The sequence below is a fragment of the Micromesistius poutassou genome (assembly GCF_964030765.1).
Source record: "Micromesistius poutassou genome assembly, chromosome: 12".
In the NCBI taxonomy this organism is placed as follows: domain Eukaryota; kingdom Metazoa; phylum Chordata; class Actinopteri; order Gadiformes; family Gadidae; genus Micromesistius; species Micromesistius poutassou.
The window spans coordinates 11,375,378-11,389,986 of NC_140282.1; the positions used below are offsets into that span (position 1 = coordinate 11,375,378).

General features: G+C 43.0%; 1 protein-coding gene across 3 annotated transcripts in view; it reads right to left on the reverse strand.

The window, feature by feature from the left end:
* Window positions 1-14,609, reverse strand: part of efl1 (elongation factor like GTPase 1) — a 66,265-nt gene that overhangs the window by 45,199 nt on the left and 6,457 nt on the right. For all 3 annotated transcript variants that reach the window (XM_084475756.1, XM_084475757.1, XM_084475758.1), the window contains 6 exons: window positions 13,332-13,411; window positions 12,870-13,006; window positions 12,399-12,521; window positions 10,127-10,226; window positions 1,104-1,261; window positions 466-638 (listed from right to left, as the gene is read on the reverse strand). In XM_084475756.1, the coding sequence (XP_084331882.1) occupies window positions 466-638; window positions 1,104-1,261; window positions 10,127-10,226; window positions 12,399-12,521; window positions 12,870-13,006; window positions 13,332-13,411 (771 nt within the window). The remainder of the gene's footprint in view (window positions 1-465; window positions 639-1,103; window positions 1,262-10,126; window positions 10,227-12,398; window positions 12,522-12,869; window positions 13,007-13,331; window positions 13,412-14,609) is intronic.

Here is a 14,609-nt window from a genome sequence, read left to right on the forward strand (position 1 = left end):
ATGTGTTTATCCATCCATTACCAGAAAGAATCGTTACACAATTGTCTTTTTTAAAGCAGAACAGGACAGTCGCTCGACCACAAATCGAAAGCAAGGGGGTCAATGAGATCAATATCAATCAAGACGTTTCCTCTACTTTAAACATGGGGGGTGTGGAAGTGTCTGCTGTATACCAGATACATTTTGTCAATGTTTTGTAAAATACTCAAAACACAGTACTGTGTGTGTGTGTGTGTGTGTGTGTGTGTGTGTGTGTATGTGTGTGTGTGTGTGTGCGTGCGTTTGTGCGTTTGTGCATGCGTGCGTGCATGCGTGTGTGTGTACAGTGAGTAAGTGAGTGAGTGTGTGAGAGAGCGAGAGAGCGAGCAAGAGAGAACGAGAGCGAGAGAGTGAGAGTGAGCGTGCGCGTGCATGCTTCTGTGAGCTGCATGTGAGCATGTGTGTGTGCATCGGTGTGAGTATTACCATGCTCAGACCCTGCGCTGGGTCATACTTGGGACCCAGGATGAAGACCCTCTGGCCCCTCCGGACCACCCCGCTGTAGACCCTGGCGAAGGCCACAAACGTGTCCTTGGCCACCTCCTCCACCTCGGGCTCCTTCACCGCTGCCAGGCTCTCCATCTGGCCGGGGCTGCCCTCTACTCCGGCGGGCAGAGATACACACCATGACTGTGGATGCCGCTGTCGGCACACATGCCGTGCATCCACTGCATGTTAAAGTGTAACTACCCACCATACTGCTCTCACAGCGAAAGGTTGAGAACCAGCTAAAGGTTAAATAGCTATAAAAGAGGTTCATATGTAGGAGCACATTTGCTTTTATCATGGGAGAACGGTCAGCATGGAAATATAATTGGGTCCCTTTCTTGTTTTCCTTTGATTCTATTCAAACCGTTAGATCCACACATCACACACAAACACCAATTATTTATTTTGTCACAATACCATGGAGGATGTATAGTAACCTTTAGATGGAAACCAACCCACAAAGGGATCTACAGGGTTCATAGCATCATAGCCAGACTAAATTAATTTATCAATTTTATTTAAAATGTATGACATTCTAATGATGGAGATTTGTGTTCAACCCGTGTTTTGCTTGCCTGGGATTTTGGTTACAGCTGGTTGGGTTGATTGTGTGTCGCTTGACAACTGGGCGGGGTCAGCAGAGCTCTGTGCCTGCTGATTGGCTGCCATCCTGTCGGCATGTCTCTGCCGAGCCTTCTCCCTGCGCTCTGCAAGCTCTTCGTGGGTCAAGGGCCTGGGGGTAAACACAAATACAGACATGATACAAAGACACACAAACACATCATTGATGTGCTGTTTTCAGCAAAAAACAATTGTAGATTATAAAAATATATAAATCAATCATTGAAACGCACGCTGATGTTAACCAACACAATCTTAAAAAGGTACCTTTTTATATGCATGTTTGTTTCGTTCTATTATTATTAAAGATTTCTTTCTGCCGTAATAGTGTGTATTGAACCCTCAATGAAATGATTACATTCAGCATCGCTGTTCATCTCTGGTTCAATGGAGGCACCCAGTGTGAGCATTCAGAGTCGGAAGCATTCAAACCCATAGCATGAAAGCAAGGTCTTCCCTACAAAAGGGTTCTCTCTTTCTCTCTCTCCCTCCCTCTCTCTCTCCTAATTGCGGCAAGAGACGGTTCTACGTGACTATTTCTGCCTAGAAACACACCTCTTAGGGGGCGGTGCTGGAAAAACAGAACGAAAGCAATTATCACTTAATGACGTTGGGAAACGTGCCGCGTCTTCTTTGGGAGCGGTGCACCGCTCAAAAGGAAAAACCACAGTGGCTATAGCAACACAGCTGGTCACAATAGCACCGATTGACAGCAGAAGGCTTAACCCGGCGATGACAAAACCACGTTCAGAAAAAAAAGACAAAAAAAATGAACAGAATGAAAGACCCTGTAATTTCCTCTTGACAACAGCGGCAGAGGTCCCGCTGAAGCAAACGGCTGTAGTGTTCAGGGCAGTTTAGGACAGCAGCAGCAGCCTCTGCATACAGGGATATGGGGAGACCGCTGAAACACTGCGGCCCGACTGAAAACAGAAAACAAAAAACGGCAATACGCCGTAGCACGAGCACACGCTGTGCCTCCGGGTGTCCTCACAATTAGAGGAAAAAGAAAACAACAGAAACAGGGAAAATGATTTAGTGAAGGCAGGCTTTTTACATCTGCCCAACACTTTGTTCTCTTCACCCACCACCCCCAGCACACAGAAAACAGACCTCCCCCCCCCCCCCCCCCCGTTAAGGCCCATCATTGGTGCCACATGCTTTGCAAACAGGCCACAGCTAATGTCCAGTGTGTGAGCATTCTGTGTTTGTTTGTGTAATGTGTTGGTCTGTGTGCATTCTGTGTTTGTTTGTTTGTGTAATGTGTAATGTGTAGTGTGTGTGTGTGTGTGTGTGTGTGTGTGTGTGTGTGTGTGTGTGTGTGTGTGTGTGTGAGATTATCTCTGCGAGGTCAAATAAGTCACTCATTGGTTAATAATGGGAGCAGTGTGGAGACTGTGCCCTCACCGCTTTGTGGTAAATTAGGTAATGGCTTCCAAACATCTGAGCAGGACGTTCAAAACCACAAGCAGATCGTTAAGAAAAAATGATGATTGGAAACGGGGTAGGGAGAAGGGCGAGGGGAAGGAGGAGAAAAAAAGCTACACAGCATTACGGTCATTTTCACCACCAGAGGTCTTTCATTGCCGATACTTTCCGCCAGACTTGGGGTGCATAAAAATGTCACCCGCACTGAGTGCTCTGTATGGATCTTATAAAATGCCCCATGGTGAGGTTTCCATGGCTTTGATTTCTTTAGCTGTTTTTTTTTTGTTTAGCTTCCACTGCAGCATTTGGTGAAATACCCACATGACAATACCACATATTTTACCCTGTTGCTGGTCTTAGATTGCTTAATATTTCCTTTTTCCTTTGATGCAAATGTGGAAGGTTTAAATGTGTTGTAGATGTGTGAACGTCATTTAGCAGTGATTTACAAACATCTCGGCTTATGAATAAACACAACAAGCAGCAGGGCCAGGGAGGCTGTTTATTTGGGTCGGCAGGCTTCCACTTGACGTCAGCTCTGCTGTATCCAGAATGCCAGATGAGGAGTTGGTGGTCAAGCAACCTCATCAGCAGCAGGCCGGGTAATTATTAGAAAATGGAAGTCGATTTTAGAATTCCAAAAGGACAGACGTCCAAAGCGGAGGGTTGAAATATCATTTTAACTCATCACTCAGCATAGTCATTGACTGGAGCTGAAATAAAGCATGCCTGTGTGTGCCGTAATTTCTTTCCAAAATGCTTTGGTAGAATGTTAGGAAATTGCCATTTACTTTTCTATCTCGTCTTTTGGCCAATTATTTTATACAAAGCAATAGTGAATTAAATTAAGAATTTACGGGTAAAGCATCAAACCATTAACTTTGTTTAAACTGTCTTCTAACCATCACAGCAGTTGTTGAACTTACCCATACATAAGCCCTCTTTACATCAGTTAAATATTTACAACAATATTTCTACAACCTTTTTCAAACTTTGATTCTATTAAGATAAATGAAAAACATCTGTTTCCAAAAAGGCACAACACACACAGATAAACCCCAGCTTGTTAATGCACACACACCAAAAGGTTTGGGATGTGCACCACATCCATGGTTTTCACAATGTCAGAGAATAGGGTTGCTGCCTGTTTAGACAAAACATCTCTTTGGATTGCAGTCTTGCATCCGTTTTTAAATTTTAAATTTGTAGGGCGATTCAAATCGCTTTAATAAACCAGTAATCGGTAGTCTTTGATCATACAGTACGTATTTGACCTTGCCACAAACTAAGTACTTCTATACGTCTATCCTTTTTAAAGCTTGCATTACCTTCAGATTTTGAAATGCTGTCTGAGGCACAAGGTTACTTATTCTCCAATACATTGTTTGTCAAAACATGAAATATGGAGAAGGATTTAACTTATAATTATGTCAACTTCGGCATTTTAGAAGTTAACTTAAGCAACATGTGTATTGTTTGAGACTGAATTACTGCAAATAATGCTTATGGACATAGGGAAAAAATATAATTTGTTTAGGTTGTTTGTGCAAAATGTAAAGCAATCATAAATATGTATGCATTTGTATCATTGAACATTCATTCTAATCTAAATTAACATGACACAACTGAACTTTGACAAGACCCCAGTTGACATCTATTAGTAGTAATAATTATGAGACAAATCGCTCTTCCTAGGAATAGCACTGTAATGTAATCTTGTTTATCAAATCAACTACTCCTCAATTTACATATGGCATTATCACATCCATGAACCCAAGCCCTGGTGGATCATCCTTTGTTGATCTATGCATAGATGAAGCTGGCTGCTCTTTCAAATTATTATACCCCCCACTGATTCCACCACACCGCTAACGAAAACATCTGACATCACCAGCCAGTCAGTCAGGACAATAAAACACCAGGCAAACAAATAGTGTGCAAGCGTGCGTGCGTGCGTGTGTGTGTGTGTGTGTGAGAGAGAGTTTGTGTTGGTATGTTTAAATGAGAGGGAGGCTCAGCTGTCATTTCTCCCACCTTGGCCTGGTCTTAGAACTACATTGCAGTGCCAAACTGATGATGGCTGCCATGACAACGGCACCAAGATGAGTGCCCTGCAGTGATGTGTGTGTGTGTGTGTATACCCACAGCGCCATTCATTCATTCATTCACATAAAGATGACAAAAATGCAACAGTCACAGCAGGGTTACATATAAATAAGAAACATTACAAAACCTACCGGCCGGCCAGCCAAAATGTCTGTGCGACATCAGAAAGAAAATTTAGAGTGTGGAGTTGTTATATTTCTACATTATCTATGTTTGAGATGCACAAAAAGTAAATATAATTTTTTTTTCATTTTGTGCAAGGTCTTTGTTTGTTGATACGTGCATAAACCAATGAAAAAATTAATTGCAACCAATCGATCACGATGCAATCCATCGTGAGCCTTTGCATCCAACTTGTCCTCAAACATTAGTGGAAAAGGGGAGGCTTGGTATCATGGAATCGCACACAGTAAAGACTTGCATGTAATATTCTTATGACATTAAATGACGTGTTCTACAAGTACAGCTCACGCACAATCAATCTCATATCAACATACGCAAGGGAAACTTTTGTTCAGCGTTATTTAACATAGTTACGGTTAGAATTTGGCACAGAAGAATAAATTAAATTGGATTTCAGTCTGTGCTTCTTGAAAAAAGAGCTATTGTCTCAGCACACATCATTATTCCACATTTTTCTAAATTTCTGAATGCCATCAGTGCTTTAAAAGGACTACTCACTTAATAACACTTAGTAGTAATGATAATGAGAAAAATCTCCCCCCATATGAATAGTGTGATCAGACTTGCTTTCCACATTAATTAAAAAAAAATGCTATTTCCAAGATCACAAACATTGACGAAGAATAATGAACCTATGTCGTCGTCTTCTATACGCAACTCTTTGTCTATCATGCACTTTCTCTCATGCACCCTCTTATATGTCTGTATAATATGTCTGTTCATGTGTCCTCTACTATGCCTGCTTGATTTAGGAATTGCCCCTGGAGTATAAATAACGTTTTTCTAATTTAATTTGAATAGCGGTTCCAGGTGACAGATCAAGGCCAGAGGAAGGAGATGATCATTGACTGATGATGATGATGATTGAAGTGCTCGGCTAGCACACCTGACTCTGAGATGATCTCATCGCCTCATGAGTCACTTAGCATGAGGCTGGCTATGTTATTACAATGGACTGGAAACTAATATTTGAATGCACAAAACAGGGTGTTGTCTACTGAGTGGTGATCTGAATCTCGCTCTACAGGGGTGAGAAGACCACCTCATGTTGCGTTGTGTTTCTGAAGACCATTTAATCTTTCAAGAGAACTCTACTACATAAAGATCATTATTACATTTACTTGAGACTGACAGCAACCATTTATTTTAAATTGAAAACATTGTCCGACTACTCTTCTCCTGCTAATATCCAACTATTGACTAAAGATGGAATCAATATATAGTCAGTATATACATACATAATACATCATGGAAGGTACGATGGAGGAGAGATATGAAGGACTGTGCTTGGAAGTGATAAATATTATATATAAATATATATGCCAAGACTAATCACATCTTAAGCAACCAGGAAATGGGAAAAGGTGAAATGGATTCCGGGATGCGGGAACACAGAACGGCATGGGATGACGACGCACTGCTCAACAGTGAATAGCTCAGCTCCAGTGACGGGGCTCATGAGTCATGGCAGTATCTTCGCTAGGACACACGCTGCAAGTTCAGATCTCGCCAGCCCGTCTCACCGTGAGCAGTGTGTTGACTGGAACATGACAGAGTGTCACGGCGAGTCAACTCTCTACAGGATTGGCGACACGGTTCGAGGCCAGAGGAATATATTCAGTCAATATCGCTGAGGTAGGATTATGTTACATCCATGATAGAATACTTCTCAACAATCAAACTTTGATCGACTCCTAAGAACAACTTTGAATTGTATTATTAACTTTAATGCTCTGCTTTATCTTCCCTTTTGTTGCAGACCACCACTCTTTATCGTGGTCCGTCAGAATGATCAATCACCGTCACTATTAACAGTGACAGCTTTGTGGTCCGAGACCGTGATCAAGAATGATACAAACAAACCAAACTTATATCACTAATAATAATAAAGTTATGATGTTATATACTTGGCTGGAGGCTTGGATGGGAGCTGCAGTAATGGTTCTGAGGCTGAGGTTTCAGAACCATGTGATGTGGTGCGGACGGGATGGGGGGGTTTGTGCGCTCCGATTCATGCGGTCGACCTAGCAGAGCATAGCGAGGGCCCGCGCTGCTGTACTACCGCATATTTGTTTGTTTTTACTCCGATATGCAGGGTGAATGCGAGCGTGTCCTCCACTCGAACAATGTAGGTCAGCCAGGCAGGGAATGCCGCAGATGGCTCGCTCCTCAGCCTCAGCACCTGTGGCGGGGTGAGTCCTCCACCAATATGTGCCTGTTCTTCCGAGGCTCGGGCTCAGAAGGCTCCGGTGCTTCACACCTGACATGCCGCCATAAATACAGCATGAGGTAGGAAACCCTTTTCGATATATCTGTCCACACAGGCCCATCATGTATGCAGAGGTCGAGGAAATACGGTGCATCTAATATTAATCTGAGATCTCCTGCTACATAGGCCTCCGGGCGCTCCGATTGGCTGTACCCTATACTGTACGGCATTATGCCGTCGATCTAGAAAGCAAGCCGATGTGGATGCATGCATATATGCATGTGTGTACATCTTCAGCACAAGGCGGCGGCATCAGAAATGCCAGTGGTGCGCTGGCTCATCCACCAGGTGTTTAGACAGGCTTTACTCACTGATACACTGTTAGAGGGGAGCCCCTACATATACCCTATATCCCAGCCCACCTTTTTCATAAATCCATCTCTTCCTCTCCCCTCTCTCTCTCTCTCTGACAGGCTGTCTACATCTCCCATCAGCTTGCCGCTCTGTTTCCTTGGGAAAGCAATGGCACAGGCTGCAATTAAGAGCCTGCATTGTGACAGGGGGGAGGGAGAGGTAGAGAGAGAGAAAGAGAGAGAAACGATGCCAACCAGAGGGGCTATAGTTGGATCATGAAATACACCCAGGATCTAGGCATACATAACAGGGAGGGAGAGGGGAAGGTAAAGGCAGACATACATACAGCTAGGCCACCTTCAAAGGAGATGTTTGGTTGTGCACTATAACTCACCGTTTATAAATTGTTTAATGTATCACTGTAGCTTGCATACATTTAGTTGGTCAGTTGCATTTTGAGTAGTATTTCTTTAGACTGAACTTTAAAAAAGCATTTTAAACAATATTTAAAGCTATAGTATATATACTTTACATTAATTGCCTCAAATCAATTAAAACCAGGGTTGGGGTTAACCCTAATCAATTGCAACCTATGCCAGATTGATCAATTTAATATTTTCCTATAAACATGTGTGTACTTTGTTCATCTTTGTTTACATTGCATTTCTGGAACTTAGCCACTTTATAATTTACACTTTTTGTAATTAAAAATTTATACTATTTATACTGTCTATTTTGTTTGCCCTATTTGTTGTTATTTGTTCTGTTTGTCTTGTCTTCTCCTTACTTTAGCATTTCGTTTAGCATTTTCCCTTAACGTCAACTTTTGTTTGTATTAGAACTTTGAATTCTTATTGTATTGTATATTATTTATTATTATTCTGTGTTTTTCTACTGCTGCTGAGCTACTGCAACAAACTAATTTCTCCTACGGGGGATTAATAAAGTTGTATTGTATCGTACTTGATCGTACTTAATAAATCAGGAAAAATAACACACACTAAAAACATAGAAAAGGAACAAGTTGAACTCCCTCACTGCCCTTCATTTCTCTTCGTCTTCGGAGAGAGCCGTGCTGTTATTGTTGCATACACAGATCACTCTCATGCCATAGCATTACACAGAGGGGATACAAATAGCACTCTCAAGGCTATTAGGACCCTTATACGTACAAGTGCACACACACACACACACACACACACACACACACACACACACACACACACACACACACACACACACACACACACACACACACACACACACACACACACACACACACACACCAGCCATTAACCGACAGGGGAGTCCTAATGCTCTCCACCATCAATCCTAGTTCCCTACAAACATCTGCTTTCAATAAGAAAATCGTGGCAGCCTGTTCTTACTGTAGCCCCCTTTTAAAAGCGTATTTTAAAATTCCTTCTCTTTCCATCCATCCTTCCTCCCTAACTCCTAGTATGCAGGAAGCGGCAACATTGAGCCCCCTCCCCAGCCTTCACAATAAAAGCGTTTTGTCAAGAGGAGCGTGTAACAAATGGCGGTGGAGGAGCTAAATTAATTGGCCGAGATCACGGAATGAGGAGTGGTCTGATGCACTTTTGTTTATTTTTGACCACGTTGGTGTTTCTAAAAGTGGAGCTGGGCCGGGCGGGCGGAGAGGGCTCATCCGTCATTAGCTGTGGGGGAGGAGGCTCCCGGGGCTGTGGCTTACCCCGGGTTCACCTCCAAAGATGACATAGACAGAAGAAAATGGAGGGGGAAAAAAAACGGGAAAAAAAGCCAAACGTCTCTCACTTTGAACCTGAGGACCCTGTGAGCGTTGTGAAAAGTGGTGGAGAGAAAAAATGTGAGAGCAAAAATGTACCATGTGATTTGGGAGATGACCATGAACCATACGATAGCAGGCACTGTGCAATGGACTTCTATTAATACCAATATTTGACAGTGGGAGACAAGGGGTGAAGGGCAATAAACAACTTTTAGTTTTCACACGCAGGGGATGACATCACATTTTGCCAAGTAGCGATGCAGTATATAACCACAGGCATTAATCCAAAAGCCTTAACAATAATATTCCCACTGGGGGCATACTTGCTCGGAACGTATGCATGTGTGGTATTATATGACTATTTAGTATGACTCCTCACCATGGTATTGTACGATCACTCGAATGTATGAGTGTTGAATACAAGAAGCGCATCAGAGCATCCATTTCAAACCCTGTAAGGCTGGAAGACTAGAATAATGTATCATTGTAATGACTCTCAAAACCTCATTATGTTCATTATGATGTATGGCATTGAAAGATACGTGATCTTCCATTGTACGTTCCAACCCCATTGTAAAAGCATATCTTCTTGTTATCAATTTAGATCAGTCAGATACACTTATCAGATGGGTGACACTAATCAGATGTGTGTATAATGAACGGATTACTAAAATGATAAATGATTGTAGGTAGATCCGATAGGGTACATGGTAATTATCACCCAGCCTTATCATGACTCATGTCTGCTCATGCTAATGTCTCTCGAATGGTAGCAGACGTTTTGGTTAAGCATTGAGGCAGGGTCAAATACCTATAGCCTTATCAGGAGGGGGCAGACAGGGCTGCAGCACCATCTATTGGATGAAAAAGCATGCATGCACACGCACCCACACACACACACACACAAAAAAAAAAAGAGCCCTGACCTTTGCTTGTTCTGGGGCAAGGCCTTGGCGTCTACGGCAAACATCTTGGACACAAAGACGATGACAGGTGCCTCGGCCTCACTGGAGCACTGGACAAAGGCTGTAACACACAAAGGGTGGACTCAAGGTCTTCGTAAACATCCAAACCCAGTTCTTCCATTTCAGCTGGAGTCAAAGGGTTTGACATTTAAAACATAGTTGTAAAACAAAAACAGATTCTACTATAACCTTGACCCCTGCTGCCCCGTTCAAATGGAAAGTGTTGTGCGGTGAGCGTTGTCGCGTGGTACAGTGTATGGGTACAGCAGTGATTGCAAGCCATTCTTGAGTGCCATGGAGAGGGCATGGTTGCTAGGTGACCAAAATAAGATGAATCTATGAGCACAGAAGAGAGGTAGCCATTTTCTTATTAGTGTTTTTAACCAAGAGTGACACAGTATGCCACAAAAATGTATAGAATTCAGGGCACAGTGTAATGCTTTCTATCGGAAGAGGAATGAGCCGAATATTGGGACATTTGTTTGTTAGTCACATCTCCCTTTGGTCCTGGAATGCTTCGTATTTTTTATTTTTTTTAGCTGAACAAATTGAAATACCAAAAATATTGCATGTTTGTGAACTGAAGGTAGAAGGCTAGGTGACATTTTGTCTCAATATCCCAGTGATAAAATATATAAGTAAGGGCGATTCACGTCAACGCTTCAGTTGAGGTAACGTAGCCATCATCACATTGGCCAAATATGGAATGCCCAAATAATAATTCATTAGTTTTGGATATTCAAATATTATTTGAATATTCCTGTAGCACTTTTGACAGCTGCCGTCCAATGTCAGTATACGCAAGCCATTAACCCCCCCGGCCATCAAAGCATTAATGGGTTTAGAGGGGTTTGCATAATGAACGTATTTAGAAGCCATTTCAATGTTCAAGCGAGTCCTAAACACACCAAAAAGCTCTACCCAGTGATAATACCGTGTCAGTAATTTAGTAAACGTGAATAGAATAGGTAGCAATGTTTTCCTTTTATGGCGATCTGTCCCCCACAACAGTGCCTGTGTGATTTATAACCAGATAAATAGCATCCGTCCTGCCATGAAATTTATTCAAAACTTTGCAGAATTTTCAAACCGCCGATTTGCTTTGTGATAATTGGAAGTAGGCCTACTTTCATACTTTGGAGACTGTGTGTGTTTGGAAACTTTAAGACTGCATTGAAGCTCTGCCGTAACAAAGTCAGATTGATGAGTGGATCGGAAGGCCACTGACTTGATATTGTTATTTTGCATTCTGAACACGTTTGTTTTACGAATTAAACCATTTATAAAAGAAAAGGCAAAAAAGGAGGAGTTGATAAAAAAATTGATTCTTCAGCAGTGGTCTCCGCCTGTTACGTTACATGCAGTGAAAGATACATACTAAGACTTTCTTTCTTTCCTTATTTCTCCAAGGAATATTCAGATATCGGTTGGAAACCTAACAAATATTTGAACTAGCAGATAGGATTTCATGCATAGAAGGCTATTCATTTTGGATTTACTTCTTTAGCTTTGATGTCACTGCCTTTGGTCAAGACGTTGTGATGGCTATATCAATCCATCTCACTTTCACGTCAAATCATGACAATCATCAAATCTCTTCATGCAATTTCTTTTGAAACAAAATGCAGGAGAAAGGTCTCTCTCTCTCTCTCTCTCTCTCTCTCCCTGTGGCCAGGCTGCCAAGGTTATTCTGGCTAAGTAACAGGTTGGCCTGCTGGGGTGGTTGGCCGGCTAACCACTTGGCCCCACCATGGCACGTTTTGGTCGACAACCAGCTTCAAAAACTTGGAAAGGCTAAAATGAAAGAAAAATAATTGAACATGACAGCAGGGTCATGGCGAGGAGAAGCCTGGTTCACTATGACTGTACAAATCAAACGGGACGAACACATCACACACACACACACAGACACACACACACACACAGCTGAGGGCACACTTCAAGCACAACCAAGTACACACAACAACAATGGAGTCACATTGACAACAACAGTCATTGTAAAATTCCCAAGGTTTGCTGCTTGTACTTCAAGGCTTCAAGTATCCAAGATGGTCAGCAGAATTGACTTTGTTTTTTAGAGTTTATTCAGCGGGAAAACACAGTGGTTGTCTCCAACTCCTCCACCTATTTTGGGTTTCTCACGTTACGGTGTGCATTTATGTTTGTGAGTCTGTGTGTGTGTCTGTGTGTGCGTGTGCGTGTGTGTGTGTGTGTGCGTGCGTTTGTGTCTTACCATTTTTTAACTCCTGCGTCCGTTCTGGCAGGGAGTCGAACCGGCGCGCCCCTACAGACATAAGCCTCTCCACCCTCTCTGTGGAGATGTCCAAAGGACTCGGCAGCTTCTCACACACCATGGCTACAGCTGGGGTTAAGAACAACAACCTGACCCAAACACACTGACACGAACCAAACGCGTCTTAATGGATCCCAAACCCTAATTTGAGAAGTTTAGCATTTTGTTTCAGACATTGAAGTAACCCTAGAATGTAAGCATGTCGTTTTCGAGCAACATGAATAGCACAGATTGACTCGGTACTTTTGTTTTAAGTACAGCCCTTGAAATTGTGATTGGCAGTGCAAAGGCGAATATGGCGTGCCACGGGATGAAGGGCTTTGTTAATGCAATGAGGCCAACAGGACTACCACACGCACACACGCACACGCACACACGCACACACACACACACACACATAGTGGGGGATACAGAGAACAGCCTGTGAGATGGGCAGCCATTGGCTGCAGATGGCGGAGAGCAGGACCTTGGGATCTGAGTGACGGGAGTCCCTGGCCATGACCTTTACCCCTAGCGAGGTCATCATCTTCTCCACCTTCTCCTTGTCCCTGGAAAACAATAGAAGATGGAGGATGTTTCAGGTTCGCACCAAACAATATTTAAATTGAAAGATAAAAACGAGCGCCAGTGAAGCATGTGATTTGTTTATTCAGCTTTTATTTTGGGTTTCCCCACCTTTCAATCCAAAACAGTTTTGGAACAGATACTGTTAAAAACATTGCATTGGATGTGTATTATGGAGAATATGTGACTAGCGTAGGTAGTTGTTAAAAGATTTCATAACACGATGTGACGTAAATAACACCTAAGGTAAGGGACATAACCATTTATAACAACACAAAACAGGGTCAGAGTAGGCTGCTGCTCACCCACCTCCTGGTGACGACAGCATCATATAACGTCCAAATGTTATCCAGGACCAGCTGCACAAAGAGTGGCTTCTTCCCTTTGGCCTGCAGGGCAGAGGGATGGGCAGACAGACAGACGTAACTTTTCACCATAAGAATAAGCATTTGTATCAGAGTATCAAGTATATAGAACTCTCTCTCTCAATCTATAAACCACCAGGATAAAGCCTAGGGTTTGCATGCTTGGCAGAGACACATACTTTCCTCACAGTCAGAGTGAGGAAAGCGATAGAGATTCGACCAGCACCAGTGTATGGGTGCAATGTGACAGAAACAACATGACTAAAATACATAAACAGAAGACTTTTCATGTCCCGTCTAGCTGTTCGTCACATCCCTATACACTACCGTTCAAAAGCTTGCGGTCACGTAGAAATGTCATAATTTTTTGGATAACATTAAATGAATCAGAAATATAGTCTAGACATTATTAATGTGGTAAATGACTATTTCAGCTGAGAACGGCATATTTTCAATGGAATATCTACATAGGTGTACAGAGGCCCATTTCCAGCAACTATCACTCCTGTGTTAAAATGGTACATTGTTTAGCTAATCGTGTTATAAGGCAAATTGATGTTTAGAAAACCCTTGTTTAGAAAACCCTGTGTAATTATGAAAAATGTGAGTTTTCATGGAAAACATGAAACTTTTACTACATCCAAACTTTTGAACGGTAGTGTACCACACACACACACACACACACACACACACACACACACACACACACACGACATCCACCAGGGGGCCAAAGCGAGCACAGAGCACATAGCTCAACAAAAGCCCCCCGCCATTCCATCAATGACCCTGACCGACCATTTAATGGCCGGTCGGATTTGGGATGAATGAAAGGGTCACCGTCATTGTCGGTGCTTAGCAGTGGGTGACCGCCTGCCTGAAGGAATAAAAGCTGACGGCTAGACACATATGCACACACACTGGAAAGTTTTCACTGGCCAATCAGTATCAACCACCAAGCGACGCCGCACGCGGCCGTGAGCGTGTTAATTAGTCCGCGCCGGCGTCCCTGTGCCAGATGGCTAAGACACCGCACACCCACCCATCGATCGCTCCAATTGATCCGCCTGAGAGTGATCACACGTGGCAAGAGGCCATGATTTGAGCATCTGTACCCATGGTAATTGGGGGGGGGGGGGGGGGGGGGGGGGGTTGGGCTCCCATCCATGGTTTGCATTGTCAACCCTTTAGCATGGAATATAGAACCACCCGCTCCATTAGCGGT